This window comes from Anomaloglossus baeobatrachus, chromosome 7 (assembly GCF_048569485.1).
Source record: "Anomaloglossus baeobatrachus isolate aAnoBae1 chromosome 7, aAnoBae1.hap1, whole genome shotgun sequence".
Classification (NCBI taxonomy): domain Eukaryota; kingdom Metazoa; phylum Chordata; class Amphibia; order Anura; family Aromobatidae; genus Anomaloglossus; species Anomaloglossus baeobatrachus.
The window spans coordinates 20,153,523-20,178,760 of record NC_134359.1 but is presented as its reverse complement, the minus strand read 5'-3'; the positions used below and the strand labels follow the sequence as shown (position 1 = coordinate 20,178,760).

The window sequence follows — 25,238 nt, the reverse complement described above, 5'->3', positions numbered from 1 at the left end:
AGGAGGCAGGTCATGGATCACCAGGCAGCAACATTGGGGACGGGACCCGAACTAAGCTCCCCTGAGCGGCATCCAGAGACTTGTTTGACCAGTTGTCGGTGTCAGCCTAATGGACTGAGTGAGTACAACAGTGACCCCCTTGCATCCAACAGCACTCCCCTTCAATCACCGAGCCCTGGGGTATCCCCCCTACCTGTGGAGGGTTCTAACACCTGGCTGCCCCATTCCATCACCCTGGGTACTCCCAACTGCAGCGGTGGAACTCCTAATTACCACACACCACGGGTGGCGTCACAAACTCTATAATTCCCCTTGTATATACTCCCCCTTTATTTGAGTGGCCGCACGACCCCCGGGTCCGGAGACCCTCGAGCCACTGCGAATCCGGATCCGAGCAGCCTGGCTGCTGGAACGGGGGCGGCACACAGTCACCTGTCATGCAAACAAGCACACGAAGAACGAGTCATGTCTGCAATTTATGGACGGGATTGGCCCATATTTTAGTATCGCCATTCGCAACTGGCCTAATGATGGCAAAGACATAAATGCTGAAAATCCCCCAGAAGAAATTGTGGAACGCCACACAATCCTTTACTGTTCTGTAAAGGATTGTTCTATACAGTGCCGATACACTTCTATGGATGGTGGAGGTCTCATTACAACTTTGAAGCGTGGACGAAGCCAGACCACCGTACGGAGCCGCCACCTGACCACCGTGCGGAGCCGCCGCCCGACCACCAAGCGGAGCCGCCCCCCGACCACCAAGCGGAGCCGCCGCCTGACCACCGTGCGGAGCCGCCGCCCGACCACCGTGCGGAGCCGACACCCGACCACCGTGCGGAGCCACACCTGACCACCGTGTGGAGCCGCCGCCTGACCACCGTGCGGAGCCGCCGCCCGACCACCGTGCGGAGCCGACACCCGACCACCGTGCGGAGCCACACCTGACCACCGTGTGGAGCCGCCGCCTGACCACCGTGCGGAGCCGCCGCCCGACCACCGTGCGGAGCCGACACCTGACCACCGTGCGGAGCCACACCTGACCACCGTGTGGAGCCGCCGCCTGACCACCGTGCGGAGCCGCCGCCCGACCACCGTGCGGAGCCGACACCCGACCACCGTGCGGAGCCACACCTGACCACCGTGTGGAGCCGCCGTCCGACCACCTAGCGGAGCCTCCGTCCGACCACCAAGCGGATCCGCCGCCCAACCTACACCCCACCTACTGTCTCCTCCCCAAAATCCCATAGAATGTAAGCCCGCAAGGGTAAGGCCCTCTTCCCTCTGTACCAGTCTGTCTATTGTTACTTATATATGTATTTTGTATGTAACCCCCTTCTCATGTACAGCACCAGGGAATCAATGGTGCTCTATAAATAAATAATAATAATAAGTCCACTGGAAATTCTGCAATCATTATAAGGTCACTTAGGGAGGGCGAAGATGGAGGTCACACGACCAAATACAACCGTGCTTCTTTTAGTTTTGCCAAACTGCAGGCAAGTCGCACATGACCTGTGTCGGGGTCTTTCATGTACAGTGGGACCTATGGGATTTTATATTGGACTGTCTAAACTCCTGGGTCAGGGCCGCCACTAGGGGGGGACAAACAGGACTCTAGTCCGGGGCCCCTTCACGCTTCATTTATTGGTTTAAAAAAAGGGTTGGAGGCGGAGCTGGGGTGAAGTCTCAAGGGGCCCCCAAAATGATGCCAGTCAGGGGCCCTGAAATTCCTAGTGGCAGCCCTGCCTGGATCAATATCCCACCTGCAGAATATACATCACTGTATCTATTTCTCTCAGGAAGCTGCGCATGCCCGCTCCTGAGCTCCTCTCCCGCTGAAACCCGGAGATAGAACGTTCCAAACTCTGATACAATGTATCCAAAAGTATCAATATCAACATGTGTCTGCGCCGGCCAGCCTACCTTGCTGCTGCTCACCACGCCCACTGTGGGGATCACACGAGCAATCATAGACCTGTTCTACTTCTCGCCACGCCCACTCTGGGGATTCACATAAGCCAATCATAGACCTGTTCTACCTCTCGCCACGCCCACCTGGCTGCCACCCAATCGCATCGCAGCGTTACCCTCTCCGCGCTTCCTGCTTTTGCGTTCCACGCCTCTTAGTGGATCAGGTATTAGGCGGGGAAAGGCGATGACGTAGCGAGGGCTGAGTGACGGCGGCGGGAAGGGGCGGCGCGGAGAAGGTGACACGTAAGGGGGCTGCTGGGAGCTGTTATTAGAGGAGGAGGAAGAGGAGTGAATGAGGTGCGGGCTGCGGAGGGGGAGACATTATCTGGAGGAAGGAGCCTTTCTGGGGGCAGCCCGCGCCGTGACGAGACCTCCCTTGAAAGTGACTGAACCCCGCGGCCATAGCGCCCCCCTCCCCATTACCTCCCTCTGCTTCCTGTCTCCCCTCTGTCTGGGGTCTCCTCACTCCTCTACACCCTGTATATCCTCTGTATTCTGCTGCTATATCCTATACCTACTCCTCTGAGCAGCTTGCCCTCTAAATCACCCCCATTTTATCCCCCCCCCCCCATCTTCTTCCCCCTCCCCCCTTCTCCTTCCATTCTGAGGACCATCTTGGAGCTGGAGTGGTGCTGGACCCCCTCAGCCCGTTCCCATAGTCCAGCTCTGCCCCGCCGGTGCCGGTTCACATTTCGGGGCACCTAGGTGGCAATGAGACTATCCATGGTCCTGTCACTGCTTCGGCCGGTTGGCCCTGTGGTCATTGGCATCTCTCTGGGCTTCACGCTCAGTTTGCTTAGTGTCACTTGGGTGGAAGAACCTTGTGGAAGTGGCCCGAGGCTGCCCGGAGGACTTACAGATTCGGTGCATGATGTGAGCGTCGTAAGGAAACCCAACTCCTTCCCAGCGGGTCTGGAGAATAATGAGAACTTCGAACCCAAAATCATCCCCTACACTCCGCCTGATCCGCAAAAAGTGCAGAAGAAACCCGTCCGGTGAGTAGAGCTCCCCGTGCCTCCACCTCTGTGCCCCGCAGGCTTGTGTAATGGCTACAATTACTCCAGGACATTCTTCAGTGTCTTGGAGTCTTTGTAACTTTCTACAGAAGGAAAGTCAAATTGTCTGTAATAACCTTGTGAGTGATGGGCGATGACTCAATCCGTGCCATGTTATTAGGCTCCGGGAACTGCCTGGCCATGTGCGGGGGCAGATGCCAGACCCATTATCTTATTAGGATGCTCGCGAAGTCGAAAGACCTTTCTTGGCTTCTGGGATTCTACACGTGTTTCGCTATTTCCACCTTGGATCAGCTTTTAGGACGCGACGTTATCTCTTTGCTTCATGTTAGACATTAATTTTTATATATATAGATAATCTCCTTTATTAGTCTTGTTACCAGTAGACGACCAGTCGCTTTTATCAAGGGAGTAGTTTGCTGCATAATCTGAGATGTTGGGACTTGTAGGGTGAATTTTTGGGTTTGCGAACTGCATCTTTCCCACCTAAGAGAAGCCGCGAAGACAAAGCTTCTATCAGACTTTAGTTTTTGTTACATTTTATTTTCCATTGTTTCTGGGATTCTGTATTCTAGACCAATTCTTTGTTCACTGGTGACCTACGGAAAGATTTTCAGGATAGGTCTTCAGTGAGGGTCAGACACCCGGCCACCCCCAAAGATCAACCGAAAATTTCATTGTCCGGGGCGTACAGGGTAAAACACAGCAAGGCTATACAATACTTAATAGCTGCTGCCCAGTGCTGTGCTTTATCTCCCTTTTCAAAAAGGGGAGGTGTAAGAGAGCTGTGGAAAGAGCGCAATAGGGTCTTACTCCATTGTGGAAAGGGTAAAATCAAACTCTCCTATAGCGGTTGTGCCAGTCACAACCCCTTTAAACGCGTATAAAATCCAGGTCAAAGGCAGCAGTCCCAGGTTTGGCTGATAACAGGGAGTAGTAGAAGGGTTTAACACCGCGCCAATGACCCAAACGGATTCAGAAGGAGATTAATGCTGCTTTATTTTCATGCACTGGTCAAAGCGTTTTAGGAGTCTCAGCTCCCTTCATCAGGACAACAGGCAAAAAACGAGATTTGATGGGGTTTTTTGTCTTTTGCCCTGATGAAGGGAGCTGAGACTCCTGAAACGCGTTGACCAGTGCATGAAAATAAAAAAGCATTAATCTCCTTCTGAATCCGTTTGGGTCATTGGCGCAGTGTTAAACCCTTCTACTACTCCCTGTTATCACAAAGGGGAGGTGGGGAGATTAGGTGATCACCTCTCCCCCACTGATTGCCTATTGATGATTAATGCCATGAAAATGTCATCAATAGACCTAGAAGTCCCAATTCTACCCCTAAGGAGCCCCATAGATTGGATACAATTGTTATTTAAGGATCCTACCCCTCGGATTCAGAAGTCTAGTACAGACTATTATATAATTTATTTATTTTTTGCCTCAAATTCAACAGCCCTGATGAGGTTGTTGGTTTGGGTAATTCCTGGCCAGAGCCAGACCCCGCTTCATAGTCTGTACTCGGACCGTGATACGTAGATGTCTGAATTGGGCATTATTAATACCTATGTCTTATTTGCCGATGGCATTACAGGCAGAGCTGGAGTGCTAGGCATTAAGACAGAGAGGTCGTGGTCTGTTTTTTGGCATAGTTGTTTAAAAGGGTCTCTTCCTTTTTAAGACCCCTTTTTCTCAGAAGCCAGGGCTGACCTTTAAGGTTTAAGGTCATACTCATTGAATATATAGGTTTGACCTTTTGACCAGGACCAAAAAAAAAACAAACAACTTTCCTGAGTGTTTGCAATTTGCCCCTGTGTACAGTGTAAACGCCCGGCTTCCTGTGAATAATGTATGTGAAACCGCAATGAACAAAGGCGGCCGGTGACCAGATCAATTCAGACTGAGAATTAGAGAATTCTCTTTAAGCTGAAAGTAAATCTGCATTTAACAAATCTATTCTCTGCTCCTGGGAAAGCCGAGTGACCAAAGGGCTAGCGGCCATTGCTGCTCCAATCAGGGCTAAAATAGCTTCTGAACAAAACTTCGGATATGATACTTGGTCTATATGTGATAAGCACCTTATAGGTGAATGATTGGAGAACACCTAAATCCAGGGAACAAGATACATTTTCAAATCTGTTGTAGAATGTTATGTTCACAAAGTAGCAAAATATCGACTGTCCTTAGGATGGGGGGAAAACTCGCTCAGACCCCCAGCGATTAGCAAGTGATCACCAATAAGGAGAGAGGGAAAACTTGCTGTTATGTTAATTGCTCTTTTAAAGGGATATTCCCATCTTTTTAAAGTAATACCTTATTGAATGCACAAGCTTGGTGGGATGGAGCATGTCTGTATTAGGTGAGTATTTTTGATCCTTTACAGATGCTCGGAGCTGTCGCATACCACAACGCTGCTAACTAGGCCGGATGTGTGTCACGAATTCCATGACCCCCCATCGACATTTCGTTAGGTATGTTGTTGCGTGTAACGGGGCCTTAAGCAAAACACAGTGCTGCAGCAGCTGTGCCACGTTCATTATCAGGCTCAGCGCATTGATCAGTGCATTGATCATAGTGCTGGCATAGCCTTGCTTAAAGGGGATTCCAAATTTAAAAAAAAATATGGTTGAGTGACAAATGTAAGATGCTGAAATTCCACCAATCCTGAGAAGTGGGGGACAAAATCCCCTGTATGACAGAAGCGATGCTGCTGCTAGTGGACTGATGGAGATGGCACTAAGTGCTATTTAAAACCCTTGGGGGCTACCTTAATCGTTGTGATATTGGTAGCCATATTGGTTGTTACTATTGATGAGCTTGGGTACTCGTAACGAGCAGCTGGATGCTCGGACGGCCACACTTGAGCACCCAGAGTATAATGGAAGGTCTTCTGGGAAAATGCTTGAGTCTCTCATTGACTTCCATTATATTCAGTACTCGAGTCACACCCATCCAAGCATTAACTACTCATTATGAGTACCGAGCATGGTAGTGCCCGCTCATCACTAGTTACAAGCACCCGAGCATGGTAGTGCCCGCTCATCACTAGTTACAAGCACCCGAGCATGGTAGTGCCCGCTCATCACTAGTTACCAGTACTGAGCATACGAGCATGGTAGTGCCCGCTCATCACTAGTTACCAGTACTGAGCACCCGAACATGGTAGTGCCCGCTCATCACTAGTTACGAGTACTGAGCATACGAGCATGGTAGTGCCCGCTCATCACTAGTTGTCGCCCAACATTCCTCGACACAGATGCAACAAAATAACGACTGCTCAGAGATTAACAAAGGATTTCCCAGAGATGTTGAGGAATCCTCGGCACAATGGGACACTGAATGGGTCTTCCTCTGGGTTGAATGGGGGCACTATGTCTTCCTGTGGGTTGAATGGGGGCACTATAATGTCTTCCTGTGGGTTGAATGGGGGCACTATGTCTTCCTCTGGGCTGTCACTCTCACTTTCAGCGCCTCTTGACATTTTCTTGTCCTGCCTGCACTTCAGGAAGCCATTTGTGGATGATAAGTTTCCTTGTTGTAACTTCTCAGTGTTTGCATTAACTCTTTCCATGCTCACATGACATTAAAGGTAGTCGTACAATGAGGGTGGCCATATGTACTGTTAGTAAATGGGAACATCTTGTCTTCATTATCAGGGGCCTCATTTACACAAACTTCTGCTACAATAAAGATGTTTCTTATTAGGTGTAATGACTTCCTGCTGGCGTCTCCTTCGTGTACAGTCGGGGTCCGTCCATCCATCAGAGCTGCAACATTTCCCGGAGCCGCTCTACATACAGCAGCAAAGAAATCACATAGGTCCGGGTCCTGACCTTCTGGGGGCTTTAACACTAGAAATCCCAGGAATCTCGAGCTCCATAGGGTTCCAATGGTAGAAATGTTACATGACCCCTCTCTGGGACTTCTAGTGTTAAAGGGGTCTCCACACCTCACCATTTTCCTATAATCCACCACACGGATCCAGAGAGCGAAGGGGCCTCTATTAATGGCTCTGCTGCATCCTCCTCATGGTTTCCCTGCACAGCCAGGACGCAGCGGCTGGACAAGCCCCGGTTACTGCCACTGTCCGGGCTGATGGGTGACTTGGGTCAGACCCCAACAGTCTGATGGTAATTTGTAGTTTTGTATACACACAATTGCTTGGCTAGACTGTATACAACTGTAGCAAACCCTCAGCTCTGATAAGCATTCTGTAGGAACATGTTTTTAGCTTCTTCATTGTATAAAGGCTGCTCTTATTCACTGACAAGAAGCAAAGATCTTGAATTGTGAGACAATGAAACCCAGTTGTAGTGGGAGAGGATTGGACTCGGCCTTTGCAATAGATCAGCAGATTAAACAAAAATCTGTTTGTCCCTTTTAATAATACAGATTGTTTATACAAGTGCCTCCTCCAAACAGGTTTATCTAGAAACTGTCAGCAAGCAGGCGACCCATCCACCCCAGCCTCCCTAAACTATCTAGAGATCAGTCTGTGGGGAGTTGCCCTTCCTAACACTGATAATCGGTCACAGGGTCATAGGTGGCTCTGGGGTGAGGGTATAATGGGTTTTGGGACATTGGGGGTGCCCTCGCCCAGTACAGGGGATGTACTGGTCTGTTTCCAGTGTATCCCTTGCGCTTCAGATGGCGGTGACCAGGATTCTTTTCTGAGGTCGGGTTCACAGCAGATGATTGGTGACATATGGGGGGGCCGATCATTAGTAACGGCCCCTCAGACGTAAGCCCCAACTTGCAGAAGACTGAGAACACATGTCTGCGATTACCAGGTAATTCCTGGAACCCGTCCTGCAGCCGAGGGACCGAGGCGCGATGTGCTGCGTCTCCGCAGGCAAAATCCATTCTCTGACCTTATTGTAGCCGGTGTGGATTTATTGCAGCAGTTGGTGCTGCTCTGCATTTACTGACACTTATATAATGACGACTTCTGTCACCATTTGACTATTTTTCACTATTCTCATTTCTCTGCTTGTTGTCAGTGAATGGTCAACATCCAGAGACTGGAAATCTTTAGGCAGTTCACATGTCCAGTAATCATCTATTAGAACGAGTCCAGCAGACAGCCATGGATCCATGGGCAAAAGAGGTTCTGCAAACACAACTATTATATATTTTTTTTTTTTTTGTTTTAACATTGGAGTGTATGGAAATCGTATCCATTAACGGATCGCTATATATCTTCCATTTGAAACTTTTCCAGTAAGAAAAAAAACATCCTTTACAAACCCAAGAAAAATGGATGGATAAATGGCAATTGGGTCATGAATCAGTCTTCCATAGACTCCAATATTAAAAAAACAAAACAAAACGATTATTTAAAAACTGACCAAGTTGCGTCTGGAGAACTTTTCTGCCTATAGATTGCTGCTGGATGCGTTCTAACGGATGATTACTGGACGCTGTGCCCGTGGGACTATGTACCTGCGGATATATCCACAGGTACGGCCGCAGGTTTCCCGCAGCTGATTTCCCCCCCTGAATCTGCAGCCATCCATTGCTGCGAAATATCTGCAGTAAACCTGTGGACATTCGTACGACTCACCTGCGGAAATCCCGGCCTCTATCTCCATAGTGGAGAGGCGGGAATTCCGCAGATATTTACGTAGGAATAATTGACATGCAATTACGTGCGGCTGTGGAACATCCACAGCATATTCTGCAGCCGCACATACCGCAGCATGGATACAGCACTCCCCATGTCCAATAGGAAAACATGGAGTGTCTGTACTTGCTAAAATCGGCGGATTTATCTAGAAAATCAAGATAAATCTGCAGGTTTTCTGCTGCAAAATCCATGGGTAGAGTTCGGTGGGCACATAACCTTAGGCTCCGTTCACTTGTCCATTCAGAGATTAGTTTGGGGACAATCAAAGAGAAGAAGTGATCGTCTGTATCCATTCTACAAACGGCAACAATGGGGTCCGCTTTTTTGCCCCCTTCCTTTGCTGATGCAGGATTCACTTGCTCAGTATGACCCTCTGTAATAGGCAATGTGAATGCTTTTCACAGCTGGGCGTTTGCTACTTTGTATCTAGTGAATATACAGTAGTTGGAATCTGCTACATTTGTGTCAAGGATTTCATGAGACCATGGATCCAGTCCTCCCTCTGACTGTCGGTGCTCTTCCTTCACCCCTGTAGAGTTTGCTGCGGTTTCATTGATGGCTGACCGGCACTGACTGATACATTGTTACAAACCCTTAAAACATGACTTTGGCGTCCATTCACTGACAGCAAGCAGAACATAAATCAGAAAATCTGCAGGACTTTTCCTTGTTCCTGACTATTGCAGGTCCCTGCTCCCTCTTTGATCTGCACAGGTTGTTCCCTCTTATATGGGGCAGGAACACTCAGCTGCTATGGTGTGTGGCCAGCGCTGCACTCTCAGTTCACTTTATATATTTTCTTGTACCTCCAGGATTAACTTGGCAGTGCCCTCATCTCTGAAATCTCAGCCCCTATTGTGAGCGTGCCTTTCTGCCAGTCTCCCTACTGGGCACCGAGAACAAAAGGTGAAATGCAGACTACTGAAGTCTGCAGAAATGTTAACCCCCGAATCCTCCTGCAATGGATCTCTGCTGCACTGCATCCTGGGAGATGTGATGTAGCAATGGCATCACTGGTGGACACAGAAGAGGCCCTGCGCAAAAATATATGGACCCTTTGCAGCCTAAGAGCTCCCCTTAATGCACAATTCTGCCTGGTTTGACAGTAGAAATGGGTCCCTTTTACCTCTTGGGTCCCCTGGTTGCACCAATGGTATGCCTGCCCCTGATTTGTGCAATGTTTCGCTGTGCTTTTTGGGATCTAATTAACCCCAATATACCCAGCTGTGGGCACCAGATTAGGACTCCTAAGTGCAATGTGATGAAATGATAGCCTGGCGCAAGGTTTGCTTGCTGCTGCTTTGGTGGTGACTGGAGTACAAGATACAATGTAACTCCAGATCCCTCTGAGTACAACAATGCTCAATAGGGTGACAAGTGAGAGATTTCCAAGAATCTGTACTGGGCCAGAACCGCTACCAGGAACTGTGTGACTGATAAACTTCATAGCTTGTGCATTGCCAATCTAGAATGTTCTGGCATAGACGTAGATGTGGCATAACTCCGCAGAAGCTGCCGGTCCAGCCTCTATCCGCTCAATACCGGGAGTTCGGATCCATTGTGCAATATAAAACCACATTCAAGTGCAGGGCACAATGGTGTAAGGAAAGGTCAAGTGTCAGTTACGGGAAAGGTCACCGCTCTTGGCTCAGGTCTGCTTCATTGTTGATGGGACAGTCCGACTCCTAGGAGCGAGTGGTGGCAGAAATCAGGAAAGTGCCAGCGCTTACTATGGCGAGGAAACACTTTTTTTTTTTTTAAGCACAAATCTATCAATTGTAGTGGCTTGACTGTAAAGAGTCAGTAAGCTTGGTCTACACTCAGGATCAGTAATGTATGTACACAGTGAGTGCAGCTCTGGAGTATAATACAGGAGGTAACTCAGGATCAGTAATGTATGTATACAGTGACTGCACCAGCATAATAGTGAGTGCAGCTCAGGATCTGTAATGTAATGTACACAGTGACTGCACCAGCAGAATAGCGAGTGCAGCTCTGGGGTATTATACAGGATGTAACTCAGGATCTGTAATGTAATGTACACAGTGACTGCACCAGCAGAATAGTGAGTGCAGCTCTGGATGAGTAATGTAATGTACTCAATGACTGCACCAGCAGAATAGCGAGTGCAGCTCTGGGGTATTATACAGGATGTAACTCAGGATCAGTAATGTACACAGTGACTGCACCAGCAGAATAGTGAGTGCAGCTCAGGATCTGTAATGTAATGTACACAGTGAGTGCACCAGCAGAATAGCGAGTGCAGCTCTGGGGTATTATACAGGATGTAACTCAGGATCAGTAATGTACTGTGTGTGCACAGTGACTGCACCAGCAGAATAGTGAGTGCAGCTGTGGAGTATAATACAGGAGGTAACTCAGGATCAGTACAGGATGAGTAATATAATGTAGACAGTGACTGAGTAACGCACTCCCATATGTATCGCACTCTTTACTGTGCAGCGGTTTTCGCCGTCGGTCGGTCGCACGTATTCTGCTTTTCTGGCAGATGCTTCTTTATCGCCCGCAGCTAATTTGAACAATAAACTATTAACCTGAAGATCAGATGGATTTTCTCCGGAACCCTCGGGCTTTACTTCTCATCTGGATTTATAATAGAAATTTTCATTTTTCGTAGCAGAAGACAGTTATTCGCGAGATGCTGATACATGTAATGTACATGACGAGGTGACTGTGATGTGTAGCGGTGCCTGCCACTCCGATCACTTTACAAAAGTATAATTAACACAGCAGGAATACTGGCCTCCAATGTGTGGCTCTATAGCTGCAGAAAAAACTACAACTCCCAGCAGCCACAGATTATTCTAAAGCAAAAGCTGGGTGATGGTCTCCAAGACCTCTATGCGCGTTTCGCGTGGGCTTCTTCAGGGGAAATTTCACGTGGAGGGGTCTTGGAAACACACTGCCTTGCAGTATCCAGGGTATTATGGGTGAGTGTCACTCACTTGAGAGTGGAGTACCTTAGCTGCTATATTGCACGTGCACTTTGTCCTAGCGGATGGGTCCTGCTTTGGATTCGGGTACTCTTGCTGTTATTATGCATATGCACTTTACATCCACCCGGTGTTGATTTGGTCTGCAATGTGGATTGCATTTCAGACTGGATTCTGGCTGCCTTCAGTGTAAGGAAACATTAGTGGGATATTAGCAGCTCCTCTTGTAACACTATTGTTCTTAGTAGAATGTCAGTTTTGGGTTCGCTGGCCCTTTAATTTACCAGTCGCCGCAGATCCAGATGTGCTGTGGATATAATCTCCGTGATCCGCACCGTCCTATTGTGATTGTAGCAGCGGTGATCAGAAGAGCGGGCGAGATCCCTTTTGTCAGTTGTGACCTTCTCGTTCGTCGCCGTGAGCGTTTTTGTCTAAAAATAAATGTGCAGCTGTGCCACGTAGTGTATGATGGACAGCGTGCACGGAGCCAGGAGAGCCCACACCGGGCCGGTTATTAACACTGCTGCAGCCAGTCCTGATCACAAGCTGATGGATTGTGTAAATCATCTCCAATCAGTGACTTTCCAGCTGTGGGAGAACTACAAATCTCAGCATGCCCTGTCAGCCGCAGGATAGTGAGCGTTGTAGGGTTGCAACAGCAGCAGTTTACATGACCTCACATTACTTGTACTGCATTGCTTGAAGGGTAGGCGCACTTATCTACTTTAATAAATATTGGACAATTGCTTAAATTGCAATCACTTAAAATGGAGCTGCCCAAATCTCAGCAGACACCTGGTCACCGCAGACAGCACCAGGATTTCAGGACCCGACTTGTAGGGGTGCAGCAGCAAGAACGAAGCAGACACTGTAGCATTTGACTATGTGGTTGCTGAGATTTGTCCATCTCCATGTTGGAGGAATTATAATCTAAGCAATTGTCTAAATGATGAAAGTAGATGGTCAAATGTGCACTGCAGTCAATGGCGGCATTGTAACTGGAATAGAGACCTGCTGATGGGGCTTGCCCACTCTTGGCGGCCGTGTGTGTGTGTGTGTGTGTGTGTGTGTGTGTGTGTGTGTCGGGGGGGGTCGCCCCCACCTTAGTGTTCTGGAGATGGGGGATCGCCCGTTCTCAGCGTTCTGGAGATGATGGGGTGGGGGGGGTTGCTGGCTCTTGGGCGGCCTGGGACTGGGCCTCTTCCCGCTCTTGGGCGGCCTGGGACTGGGCGTCTTCCCGCTCTTGGGCGGCCTAGTGATGCCTGTTGCAGCACTGAAACTCCTCGCATGTTGATTTGTAGTATTGTACATGGGGGGTTTTCTATTTATCTATATTTTGCTTCCATAGTTAATCAAGTTATGATCTTGGGGTGAATGCTGACCTCTACAATCTCCTGTGACCCCCAATAATGAAGGAACAGATGCCCTGCCCCCTCTACAATGAGGGAATCGGCACTGCAGTCCCTTCTGTTCTTGGGATCAATGGGATTTCCAGGGATCTGTTCCCCGCTGATCACCGGCGGCCCCAATTATCAGCTGTAATCTATAGGGAATATTCCCTGCAGCACCCCTACAGGAGAAGTGAGGTATTACATCTTTTAGAAAGGGCTGATTAGTCAAGTTGCTCAGTCTATAGAGCCAATGATATATAAAGGGACACTCCTTGCCATATTTGTGGGGTATAAATGGCCGGCCCGGTATTGCCCATCTGTGTATAGATTCTCCTGGCTGGCCCGGTATTGCCCATCTCTATATAGATTCTCCTGCCCGGCCCGGTATTGCCCATCTGTCTATATAGATTGTCCTGGCCGGCCCGTTATTGCTCATCTCTATATAGATTCTCCTGGCTGGCCCGGTATTGCCCATCTGTCTATATAGATTGTCCTGGCCGGCCCGTTATTGCCCATCTGTGTATAGATTCTCCTGGCTGGCCTGGTATTGCCCATCTCTCTATATATAGATTCTCCTGCCCGGCCCGGTATTGCCCATCTCTCTATATAGATTCTCCTGCCCGGCCCGGTATTGCCCATTTTCTCTATATAGATTCTCCTGGCCGGCCCGGTATTGCCCCTCTCTCTATATAATTGTCCTGGCCGGCCTGGTATTGCCCCTCTCTCTATATAGATTCTCCTGCCCGGCCCGGTATTGCCCATTTTCTCTATATAGATTCTCCTGGCCGGCCCGGTATTGCCCCTCTCTCTCTATATAGATTGTCCTGGCCGGCCCGGTATTGCCCATCTCTCTATATAGATTGTCCTGGCTGGCCTGGTATTGCCCCTCTCTCTATATAGATTGTCCTGGCCGGCCCAGTATTGCCCATCTCTCTATACATTCTCCTGCCCGGCCCGGTATTGCCCATCTCAATATACATTCTCCTGCCCGGCCCGGTATTGCCCATCTCAATATACATTCTCCTGGCCGGCCTGGTATTGCCCATCTCTCTATAGATCGTCCTGGCTGGCCCGGTATTGCCCATCTGTCTATAGATTGTCCTGGCCGGCGAGCTGCTTCTATATATAACTGTGCAGAGTTTACTCAAGGTGCCGCTCTCCATTACAGACAGGTGATTGTTCTGCCGGGAGGAGGGCGGTGCGGAGACGTCTCGGTATCTTACACTCCGGCTTCTGTACGGTCTGATCCGTCTCCTCCTCCCTCTCTGGGGTACGAGCCGCGGGGCTGGAACAAAAAGACTTTATAAGCACCAGTATAACAAGACGGACAGAACCGAAAAATGCCCACTGCCAATAAGGGGCAGGGCGCCCCAAAATCCACTCTGCAAACCTGACGGGGTTTTCTGCAGCGAGTCACGCTAAAGTCAGAATGGCAGCTCCTTAACTATTCTGTGTAGAATTGTGAGACATCTTAGTAACATTAAGAAGTGTCTCTTTTGTATAAAAGCACTGAAAGGGGGTGTACAGAAGAAAACACTGCTGCCTTCTTCCCCCTAACCCCAAAAAACCTGCACCTTTTTATCTACAGGTGATCTGGTTACTGCTTACTGGAAGTGAATGAAGCTGCAATACCACACATGACCTGTAGACAAAAGGGGCGCTATTATTTGAGCGTAAGACAGTCATGTTTTAATTTTTGCATCCTTTTTGGTTTATTCCTGACCACGGATGTCGTGTTTGTTTTTTTTTTTTTTTTTTTTTTTTTTTTTTTTTTTGGGTGGGTTTTTTTTTTTTTATTAATAGTAGTAATTATTAATAATAATAATTATTTTTTTTTTCCTTCTCATTTTGTACATTTTTTTTCTTTTTTTTTTTTCCAACAGTTCTTGTCATGATCACTCATTATAGAGGACATTAAGCAGATTACTTGCCCCTTGGAGGCTTCACTTCCAGGACAGTGATTGCTATATTGTTTGTTTTTTTTTTTCCTTTAAATCTCCCCCCTGGCTATTAATGAGCAGAGGTCAGTCTAAACTAATTACTACAGAGGCTACCTATCAATCACACGTTTCAGGCTCCGGTGTGCGGGGATGTTCTGCAAGGTTCTAATATCGCCTTGGTTCAGGAACACAATGTGAATATTTGCCAAAAAAATCAAGCACTTAAAATATAATTTCACTGATGTGAACTGAAGATCCCGTAATCCACAATTGCACTTGTCAGTGATCTAGGACAAGGGTTAGAATCAATCTTCAGAGCTTAAGTCTTAAAGGGGTTGTCCACTTTGAATTCCTTGAAGATATCATGGTTGGCATCACCAGTGATTGGCTGGCATCTGTGGCAGTAACTGTTTAAAGGGAACCTGTCAGGTGCAATTTGCCACCAGAAACACGAGCAGTTCTGGGTGTATAGTTCTAATAAATAGATCTTTAGAGAAAGTATTTATAAGGATCATTTATGATATGCTAATGAGGCCTGGGACTAGGCGTAATGAAGTTACTTACCTTGGCTAGTCGGCCCCCTTAGCATGTAAGGCTATATATGTGGGTGTACTAACATACTAATGAATGCGCAGTGTCAGAGGCATGGTCACGCTCACCTCTCTGCTGTCACCGTGCCAGACTCTGGATTTTAGCTCAATGCGCATAATCAGAAGTCCCAGACTTCCAGTCATGCGTACTATGAAGACAGGTGTACGCGTCCCGGCTTCAAACTGGTGTAGTGCGCATGACCGGAAGTCCGGGGACGTTCTGATCATGCGCACTGAGCCGAAAACCAGCGGTGGCAGATGAGCTGACCGCGACCATGCCTGTGACACTGTGGATTCGTTAACATGTTGGCACTCCCACAGGGATGTGCTTACTGCAAAGGGGGCCGACTAGCCAAGGAAACTTAACGCCCTTGCGACTAGTCCCTGCGCTCATTAGCATATGATAAAGGATCTTTATACTTTTTCTAAAAATCTCTATGTATGCTACTAGATGCAGGGATTAGCAATATGCACCCATAAGTAAGGTTTTGGGTGCATATTGCACCTACCAGGTTCCCTTTAACTTTGCAATGGTGAAATTTAGAATGGCGTACAAAATGTTTGACTATTGTGCAAGCTTTGTGGGTATGTTGGAGGGATGATGTTCCCAGCCTCGGGACTTGTGCACTTGGCAGGCGTAGGAGCATTACCAGGGGCACTAATTGGAAGGATGAACCTGCTAATTAGTGGCACATGTTGTTTCCAGGTATCAGTAACTCAGGAGTCTCCTCTTACATGTTCCCTCAATGGTCTGGAAAGGTTTACGTAACGTTTGTTGGCTCTTAAACTGGTTGTAATTTCCAAAACTTGAATTTTTTTTTTTTCTTCTAGATCTCGATACATCAGCACAGAACTTGGCATCCGTGAACGACTATTTGTTGGCGTCCTGACCTCCAAGACCACCCTGAACACTCTAGCGGTGGCAGTGAACCGGACCTTAGGCCATCGACTGGAGAAGCTCGTCTACTTCACGGGAATGCGTGGCCGAAAACTCCCTCACGGAATGACGGTGGTGACCCACGGAGATGACCGGCCAATCTGGAACATGTACCAGACGGTGAAGCATCTGCTGGACCACTACATCCAGGAGTTCAACTGGTTCTTCTTGGTGCAGGACGACACTTACACCGAGGCTCACCGGATTGCCAAGCTTGCCGCTCACTTAAGCATTGACGCGGACTTGTACCTGGGCCGGCCCGAGGAGTTCATCGGCGGTGACACTGAGGGGAGGTACTGCTATGGTGGATTCGGATATCTCCTCTCCAGAAGTCTTCTGAAAAAGCTGCAGCCGCACTTGGAAAGTTGCCGCAATGATATCCTAAGTGCCAGACCGGACGAGTGGTTGGGGAGATGCATCATAGATTACACCCACGTCAACTGCGTGGAGGAGTACGAGGTGAGACCTTCACCAAAACACCTCTTGAGTGTCCTTTCGATGGACCCCCCCCCCCCCCTCCACCCCCGACCCTTAACATTGTCTAAGGCTGATTTACTGACGTCAGGGGGTATTCAAGGACCCGTATTGTCTGAGCTCCGGTAATCACACGGTTAATATTTAACGTACTTTCAATGGAAGTTGATAAAGTGAGTGTCTGTGTGCGCCGCCGTCTGCGTCAGAGGTACAGGTCCGTGCACCTCGCTGTGTGCGGAGGAGGAGAAGAAAGCCGCTGTCTTCTCAGCTCGCAGCCTTGGATCTTGCACCACACGAGGCTTATAAGGCGGCTTTGTAAAAGGTGCGGGCAGTCTGCAGCGCACACATGGGAATCGCTGTGCGAGCGGGAACAGCCAGAGCCGCGCTCAGCACAGCCCCGAAAGCACGAGGAGGACAGAGCCGGCTCCTGCAATATTCAGCACAAACTAAAAGCTTTTCTGGAGTCTTCTATTTTAGGTCTAACTTTTTCTTTTTACATATTAATAATCAACGCTCTCCAGGAGCACAACAAAAAAATACTACTTTTAACAGATTATTGCAAATTTATCTTTACTACATGGAGTACTGCCCCTATGTACAAGAATATAACTACTATAATACTGGCTCCTATGTACAAGAATATAACTACTATAATACTGCCCCCTATATACAAGAATATAACTACTATAATACTGCCCCTATGTACAGGAATAGAACTACTATAATACTGCCCCTATGTACAAGAATATAACTACTATAATACTGGCTCCTATGTACAAGAATATAACTACTATACTACTGCCCCCTATGTACAAGAATATAACTACTATAATACTGGCCCCTATGTACAAGAATATAACTACTATAATACTGCCCCTATGTACAAGAATATAACTACTATAATACTGGCCCCTATGTACAAGAATATAACTACTATAATACTACCCCTATGTACAAGAATATAACTACTATAATACTGCCCCTATGTACAAGAATATAACTACTATAATACTGCCCCTATGTACAAGAATATAACTACTATAATACTGCCCCTATGTACAAGAATATAACTACTATAATACGGCCCCCTATATACAAGAATATAACTACTATAATACTGCCCCTATGTACAAGAATATCACTACTATAATACTGCCCCTATGTACAAGAATATAACTACTATAATACTGCTCCCTATATACAAGAATATAACTACTATAATACTGCCCCTATGTACAAGAATATAACTACTATAATACGGCCCCCTATATACAAGAATATAACTACTATAATACTGCCCCTATGTACAAGAATATAACTACTATAATACTGCCCCCTATGTACAAGAATATAACTACTATAATACTGCCCCTATGTACAGGAATAGAACTACTATAATACTGCCCCTATGTACAGGAATAGAACTACTATAATACTGCCCCTATGTACAAGAATAGAACTACTATAATACTGGCCCCTATGTACAAGAATATAACTACTATAATACTGCTCCTATATACAATAATATAACTACTATAATACTGCCCACTATATACAAACTACATCTGATGACATTTCTCATATTTTTGTGCTATTACCCTGGGTCTTCATACACACATGATGTAGCTTGCTGGATGCATTTCTGGATCCCGGTGGTACGATTCTAGCTTCTTGTAGACGGGTTAATATAGCTGTGCCTCCCACCTCCTCCTATTTTTGGTTTGTCCCCTTCAGGTTTGGGGATATTTGTAATATATGGAGTTTGCTCTCCGGGTCCTTACTCGTGCAGATTTGGTTTGTGTTGGGATGTGACTCCTGTACTATTACAGGTTGACTTGTCATTTAAAGGGGGCTTCTGGGCAACTACAAAATACTCCTGAGATTACCCTGCAGTCCCATGTAAACTGTAAATCTTGTGTTGTCGTGTGATCTGCAGATGCTCTGAGGGACTCACACTGGTTTTCTCTGCAGGGAATCCGCTATCGTTACTTTGAACTGGGGAAGAACATGGACCCTGAAAGAGAGAGTGACCCCCGTCTGAAGCTCGCCTTCACAGCCCACCCTGTCCTGGACCCGGTGCAGATGTACCGCCTGCATAAACACTTTGCCCAATTGGAACTGGAGAAGACGTACCAAGAAATAGAGCAGCTACAGGTGAGCTCTGCTGAAGGAGGCCCCTCCGAGGATGATTAAGTATGGCAGGGAATGGTAAAATTACCACTGCCTACAGTCACCACTAGGTGGTGGTAAGGAGCACACTATTTTGAGCTCTAGGATTTGTATGTAATGAGCTCCACCTAGTGGTGACTGCAGGTAGACATAACTTTATTATTTGCTATGTCTGTGCAGGGGATTTAGAGTTCTGTATTACAAAAATTCTCTACTACAGATCAGAATAACTGGCGATCAGTGCCATGATCTGCTAATCTCCATTGTTAAAGTTTTACTAGGTTGTGGTGTGTTTTTATCCAGCCTCATGTGAATGAGAACTCATCAGCATAAGCCTGTTTCCAACTTTTGGACCATTCAATTGACTTCAACATCTAAGGGGTTAATGGGGTATTTCCAAAATGACAATGTGGCTTATAATAATGTACCTACACTTAGTAATTGGTGCCAATGGGACTTTTTATGGATGCCCCATGTTACACATATTACCCCTTTATTTAGCCTCCAGTTGACATTGGATCTGTCCTGCTAGAATTCAGTGCTCTTGGTTATTCCTTTGACATGCAGTCTCCGCTGCTTGCTGTCAGCAGACCTGATTCTGTGTGAGATGTCAATGAAGGTGGCAGAGCCTTCATTGCTTTGCAGGAGCTCCGACTAGGAAGTAGCAATCTGTGTATAGGGGGCTGAGATGTATTGCAGGATGGGGCTGTGTACAGGGGGCTGAGAGGAGATATATTGCAGGATGGGGCTGTGTACAGGGGGCTGAGAGGAGATATATTGCAGGATGGGGCTGTGTACAGGGGGCTGAGAGGAGAGAGAATGCAGGATGGAGCGGTGTACAGGGGGCTGAGAGGAGATGTATTGCAGGATGGGGCTGTGTACAGGGGGCTGAGAGATGTATTGCAGGATGGGGCTGTGTACAGGGGGCTGAGAGGAGATATATTGCAGGATGGGGCTGCGCACAGGGGGCTGAGAGGAGATGTATTGCAGGATGGGGCTGTGTACAGGGGGCTGAGAGGAGAGAGAATGCAGGATGGAGCGGTGTACAGGTGGCTGAGATATACTGCAGGTATATAGATGTGTGAAGCTCCGTATTCCTCATAGGTTGATGCATATGGCAGATGATTATTTTCTTCTATATGCATCAATACAGCAGCATTTGCAGATTTGAAACTCTGATCAGGCAGCAAATACAGCTCTGCTTATGTCTTAGCTTAGCAGTGCGTGGTAATAAGCTTCGTTGTGGTGGAGGGCAGGAGAGTTGAGCCCTCAGAGGCACAAGGTGAATTCTACACTTAGATTAGCTTGAGGGTAACTCTGCGTTTTGGCTATTCAGGAGAGGGAGGGTGGGCTCTGCAGCACTGAGAAGGAGCTGTGTGCTGTTGAAATGTAGTGATTAGCAATGTACGAATAGGACTCTACATTTGTTGGACTTAATCTGTTAACATTAAGTATGCACTCACCATATCTTGGGCATTTTTTGTGGGAATAACCCTTGCTGAGGTCAGTTACCGCTAATCCTTGCAGGTGTGTGTGTATTGGATTTTGTTCTTCCATAATCTTGAATATGAGGGCAGTTCCCATGAGTACATTTTGATGGATATATCCGTAATGATACAAGAAATGGTACCCGCCCATGAGTGATCTATCAATCATTCGTCATTAAGGGGTTAACCAGCAAAGAAAGTAGAACATACCGCATTGCTCTGTAAAACGCAGATTTCCTCTCCAGTGCAAACCTTCTGACCCCATCACACAATGGATCCGATCTTTACCCGAACAACCTGTGCCACCGGTTTTTGCAGCTGCCGTCCTGTATAGAATGCTGGCGATGATGGATGCCTGCACTTCTCACTTTTCAATTGACTTGATAATTTTGCTGCTGACCAAAAATCCTGGCCGCCATCTGGAACGTCTGCATTGTGCAGTAAAATAGTCAGGGGCCATCCTACGTCACCTACCACCTTAGAAATTGGGATATAATAAAACTATAGAGTGCTGAATAGGGAGGGGTTAACTATCTGCTGATACAGGGCATCAAATACCCTATAACAGTCCATAGGGGTTAAACCCTACATTTCTGTATACCAGAGGCCACCACTAGGGGGAGCTCAGTACAGGCAGATTCATAGAATTCTCATCACACTGCTCTCAACCTGCCCTCTGCGATGAGTCCCTCAGGACTGTACCAACACGTGTACCCCTTGATTGTGGCCCTGATGAAAATGGGATACTTTCCCAAATTACACAATCAAAATATATATTCTTTTAGATATTAATTTAAGGAAAAGTGGTTCTATACACCCGAACAATAAAATTGCTCCATGCAATTGGTGTAAGAATCTCCTTCTGCCTCCGTGGTTGTTATAAATTGTGGCATTGATCTGTTGTGTAGTAATATCCGTTTTTTTTTGTTTTTTTTTAATTCCAGCCTTATTCTATATGCAATAGGGCCCCCTGGTGTTAGAGTTTATGAACTACAAATAGAAAAATTTGTCATTTTTGCAAAATAGGTGTAATCCGTTAAGGGAATCCCAGCTTCTGCCCCTGGATTGTGCATGCACCGTGCTCGATGTGATGTTCTTGCTTAGTGAGCAGCGAGGATTAATGTTCTGATTGTGTGTTTTTGCTCTGTTTGCAGCGTGAGATCCAGAACACCAGCAGCCAGACAGTGGAAGGGGAGCAGTCGGCCACGTGGCCTCTCGGGATCAATCGGCCTTTCCAGCCCCGGACTCGCTTTGAGGTGTTGAAGTGGGATTACTTCACCGAGGACCAGACCTTTTCTTGTATCGATGACTCTCCAAAGTGTGAGCTCATTGGTGCCGACCTCGCGGATGTGACCGATGTAATCAGCACAGCCGTCGACGAACTAAACCGCAAATACCAACCGGTGCTGCACGTGCGCAAGCAGCAGCTTCTCAACGGCTACCGACGGTTTGATCCAACAAGGGGCATGGAGTATACGTTGGATCTCCAGTTGGAACTGGTGACTCAGAAAGGTCACAGCCGGTCGATAACGAAAAGGGTCCATCTGGTCCGGCCTCTCAGCGAGGTGGAGATCATCCCGATGCCATATGTGACTGAAGCCAGTCGCATAAACATCATCCTCCCCCTTATGGCACAGGACAAGGAGCATGTGGGGCGCTTCCTCCAGGCCTTTGTGGACATTCAAGGCAATGAGAACTCTCTTCTCACGCTGCTGTTCATCTACGACCCCTTCCAGGCTCAGCAAGTCAGTCAAAACGACATCTTCAGCCAAGTAAAGAGCCAAATCGCGGAGTATGAGCGTAAAAACCATGACGTCAAGATCCCTTGGATCAGTGTGAAGACTGACGCTCCTTCTCAGATTCGACTCATGGACATCATCTCCAAGAAGCACCCGGTGGACACGCTCTTCTTCCTTGCAGGTGTTGGCAGCCGCGTCAGCACAGAATTCCTCAACCGCTGCCGGATGAACACAATCAACAACTGGCAGGTCTTCTTCCCCATTCACTTCCAAGGTTATAACCCCGAGGTGTCCGAGCATGGGCAGCAATCTCCCTCAGGAACCTTGGAACTCATCCGGGACGCTGGCCGCTTTGACCGAGATGTGTTTGACGAAGCTTGTTTTTACAATGCTGACTACATGGCGGCCAGAACAAAAATGGCAGCTGATGCCCAAGAGAACGAGGAGATTTTGGAGATGCTCGACATCTATGAGATGTTTATTCGCTACTCTGGGCTCCATGTCTTTCGGGCCGTGGAGCCGGCACTCCTCCAGCCATACCGCACACGAGCATGTAACCCACGTCTCAGCGAGGAAATCTACCACCGGTGCGTGCAAAGTAATCTGGAAGGACTGGGTTCCCGATCCCAGCTGGCCATGCTGTTATTCGAGCAGGAACAGGGAAATAGCACCTGACCACAATCTTAAGACCACGTGTGGTCATGGGACCTCATAGACATTCATACGGGGACACTGCAGTAGGTGCCGGGTGCAAAGCCTCTGGCACCTCCCGTAAACTCCCATTACTGTACAAGGTCTACGGCCTTGGCCAAGAAACTGACGTGTGGTTGGACGTGAGGGGACGTCCCCCTTCAATAATGGATCACCAGCAGCCTCATGTTTTGTGCTCTCTGCACGCACTCCAATTGCTGCTTCTACTTGCTCACAAACTGAAGGACGCGGTACTGGTGCCTAACAAGCACCCGTGTTTTTAGGGGTTTTTTTGTTATTTTTTTTGTTTTGTTTTTTTTTCTGGTTTCCCCATCTTTCAAAATTTGTCAAATCGTTATGAACCCTTTTTAATTTATCTCTGTGGTCTTTATGTTTTATAAGAATTTACTTTGGCTTTCACATGGTCTTGTCCTTGTGCTGTGTAGTCTACGGCTCCCGCCAAGACTCTGGGTATTGCCAGTTTATACAAGTCCAAATAATAGACAATCAGCTGGTGCCATTGATGTCATGTGACTGTGGACACGCCTTTAATCTGTTGTAATATGTGAAACAGAAAAAGGAAGCTTAAAGGGAGTGTCCATAAATATTCAAAATTGGGCTAAAGTGACAACATGGTGTAAAATCAGCTCCTATTTAATCCTCTGCACTCGCAGGGTCTCTGCTGTATCCAGCAGCCTCAACATACGGTCTCTAATTTGTGACCGCTCCAGCCAGTCGCTGCATCATGTCCACATGAGCTCTGAGGCCAGAGATTGGCTGCACAGGTCCTGTAACCGTCATCGTTAGTCTACAATTTTATACAGTTTGCCTGTAGCTCAATTTAGAAAAAATCTAGACCAGTGATGGCTACATTTTTGAGCTTGGTGTCAAAATTTTATAAAAAAAAAAAAAAAAAAAAAAGCATAACTCGGGTGGTGTCACTTCTAATAACAGTTATCTGATAATGACTGCTGGGGTGGGGGGGGAGGAGATAATCATCATTATCTCCTCTCTCCCCCAGAGCAGTCATGTCCCCTGTAGTAATGTGCCCATCCTTGTCACTATCCTAGTGGTAATGTGCCCATCCTTGTCCCTTTCTTTTAGCAATGTCCCATCTTGCAGTAATGTCCCCTATTTTTGCCACATTATGCCATGTGTATTCTCTTTCTGTGTCCTCTGTGCCCTCTTTCTCTGTGTCCTCTGTGCCCTCTTTCTCACCTTCTCTCTGTGTGCCCTCTCTCACCTTCTCTCTGTGTGCCCTCTTTCTCACCTTCTCTCTGTGTGCCCTCTTTCTCACCTTCTCTCTGTGTGCCCTCTTTCTCACCTTCTCTCTGTGTGCCCTCTTTCTCACCTTCTCTCTGTGTGCCCTCTTTCTCACCTTCTCTCTGTGTGCCCTCTTTCTCACCTTCTCTCTGTGTGCCCTCTTTCTCACCTTCTCTCTGTGTGCCCTCTTTCTCACCTTCTCTCTGTGTGCCCTCTTTCTCACCTTCTCTCTGTGTGCCCTCTTTCTCACCTTCTCTCTGTGTGCCCTCTTTCTCACCTTCGCTTTGTGTGCCCTCTTTCTCACCTTCGCTTTGTGTGCCCTCTTTCTCACCTTCTCTCTGTGTGCCCTCTTTCTCACCTTCGCTTTGTGTGCCCTCTTTCTCACCTTCGCTTTGTGTGCCCTCTTTCTCACCTTCGCTTTGTGTGCCCTCTTTCTCACCTTCTCTCTGTGTGCCCTCTTTCTCACCTTCTCTCTGTGTGCCCTCTTTCTCACCTTCTCTCTGTGTGCCCTCTTTCTATCATGGCCCTTTGCCGAGGGCGGCAACCTTCTGTGCTTTCCTTCAGATTTTTTTTTTTTTTAATTTCCCTCTCCGCGCACAGCAGCTGCCGGCCAATCAGAAGCCAGCAGGTGACTTCATATGTCACCTGCTGGCCTCTGATTGGCTGGCAGCTGCTGTACGTGGCAAAGGAAATAAATAATAAAAAAGAAAAAGCGAAGAAAGCTGCAGCCCTCGGCAAAGGGCTGTGATTGTCAGGGTGCCTGCGGGCTGCAAGAAGCTCAGGGGCTGTTTTGAGACCCCTGTGTTAGAGAGAAGTGTTATGTACTACGTGATACGTAAGCACACGTCAGTCAGGACCTTGATTAAAGGAAAGGTACAGAACCCAAATTACCAGCGGACGCATCCCGATCTATAAAGTAAAGCCGCGGCGATTTCAGTCGAACGTGTGTGTGTGTGTGTGTGTGTGTGTGTGTGTGTGGTCGGTAAGCCATCAC

General features: G+C 47.6%; 1 protein-coding gene across 1 annotated transcript; it reads left to right on the top strand.

Annotated features, from left to right (window-relative positions):
* The first annotated feature begins 2,194 nt into the window (after positions 1–2,194).
* Positions 2,195–23,401, top strand: CHPF (chondroitin polymerizing factor). The gene is made up of 4 exons (XM_075317124.1): positions 2,195–2,969; positions 16,317–16,881; positions 18,868–19,050; positions 21,707–23,401. The coding sequence occupies exons 1-4, from the start codon at positions 2,686–2,688 to the stop codon at positions 22,964–22,966; spliced, it is 2,292 nt and encodes a 763-aa protein (XP_075173239.1). The 5' UTR covers positions 2,195–2,685; the 3' UTR covers positions 22,967–23,401.
* The last annotated feature ends 1,837 nt before the right edge of the window (positions 23,402–25,238 follow it).

Coding starts and splice junctions, on each gene's coding strand:
- CHPF (XM_075317124.1), top strand. CDS start 2,686: ATGAGACTATCCATGGTCCTGTCACTGCTTCGGCCGGTTGGCCCTGTG. Junction 16,882..18,867: donor ACTGCGTGGAGGAGTACGAG/GTGAGACCTTCA, acceptor TTTTCTCTGCAG/GGAATCCGCTATCGTTACTT. Junction 19,051..21,706: donor AAGAAATAGAGCAGCTACAG/GTGAGCTCTGCT, acceptor CTCTGTTTGCAG/CGTGAGATCCAGAACACCAG.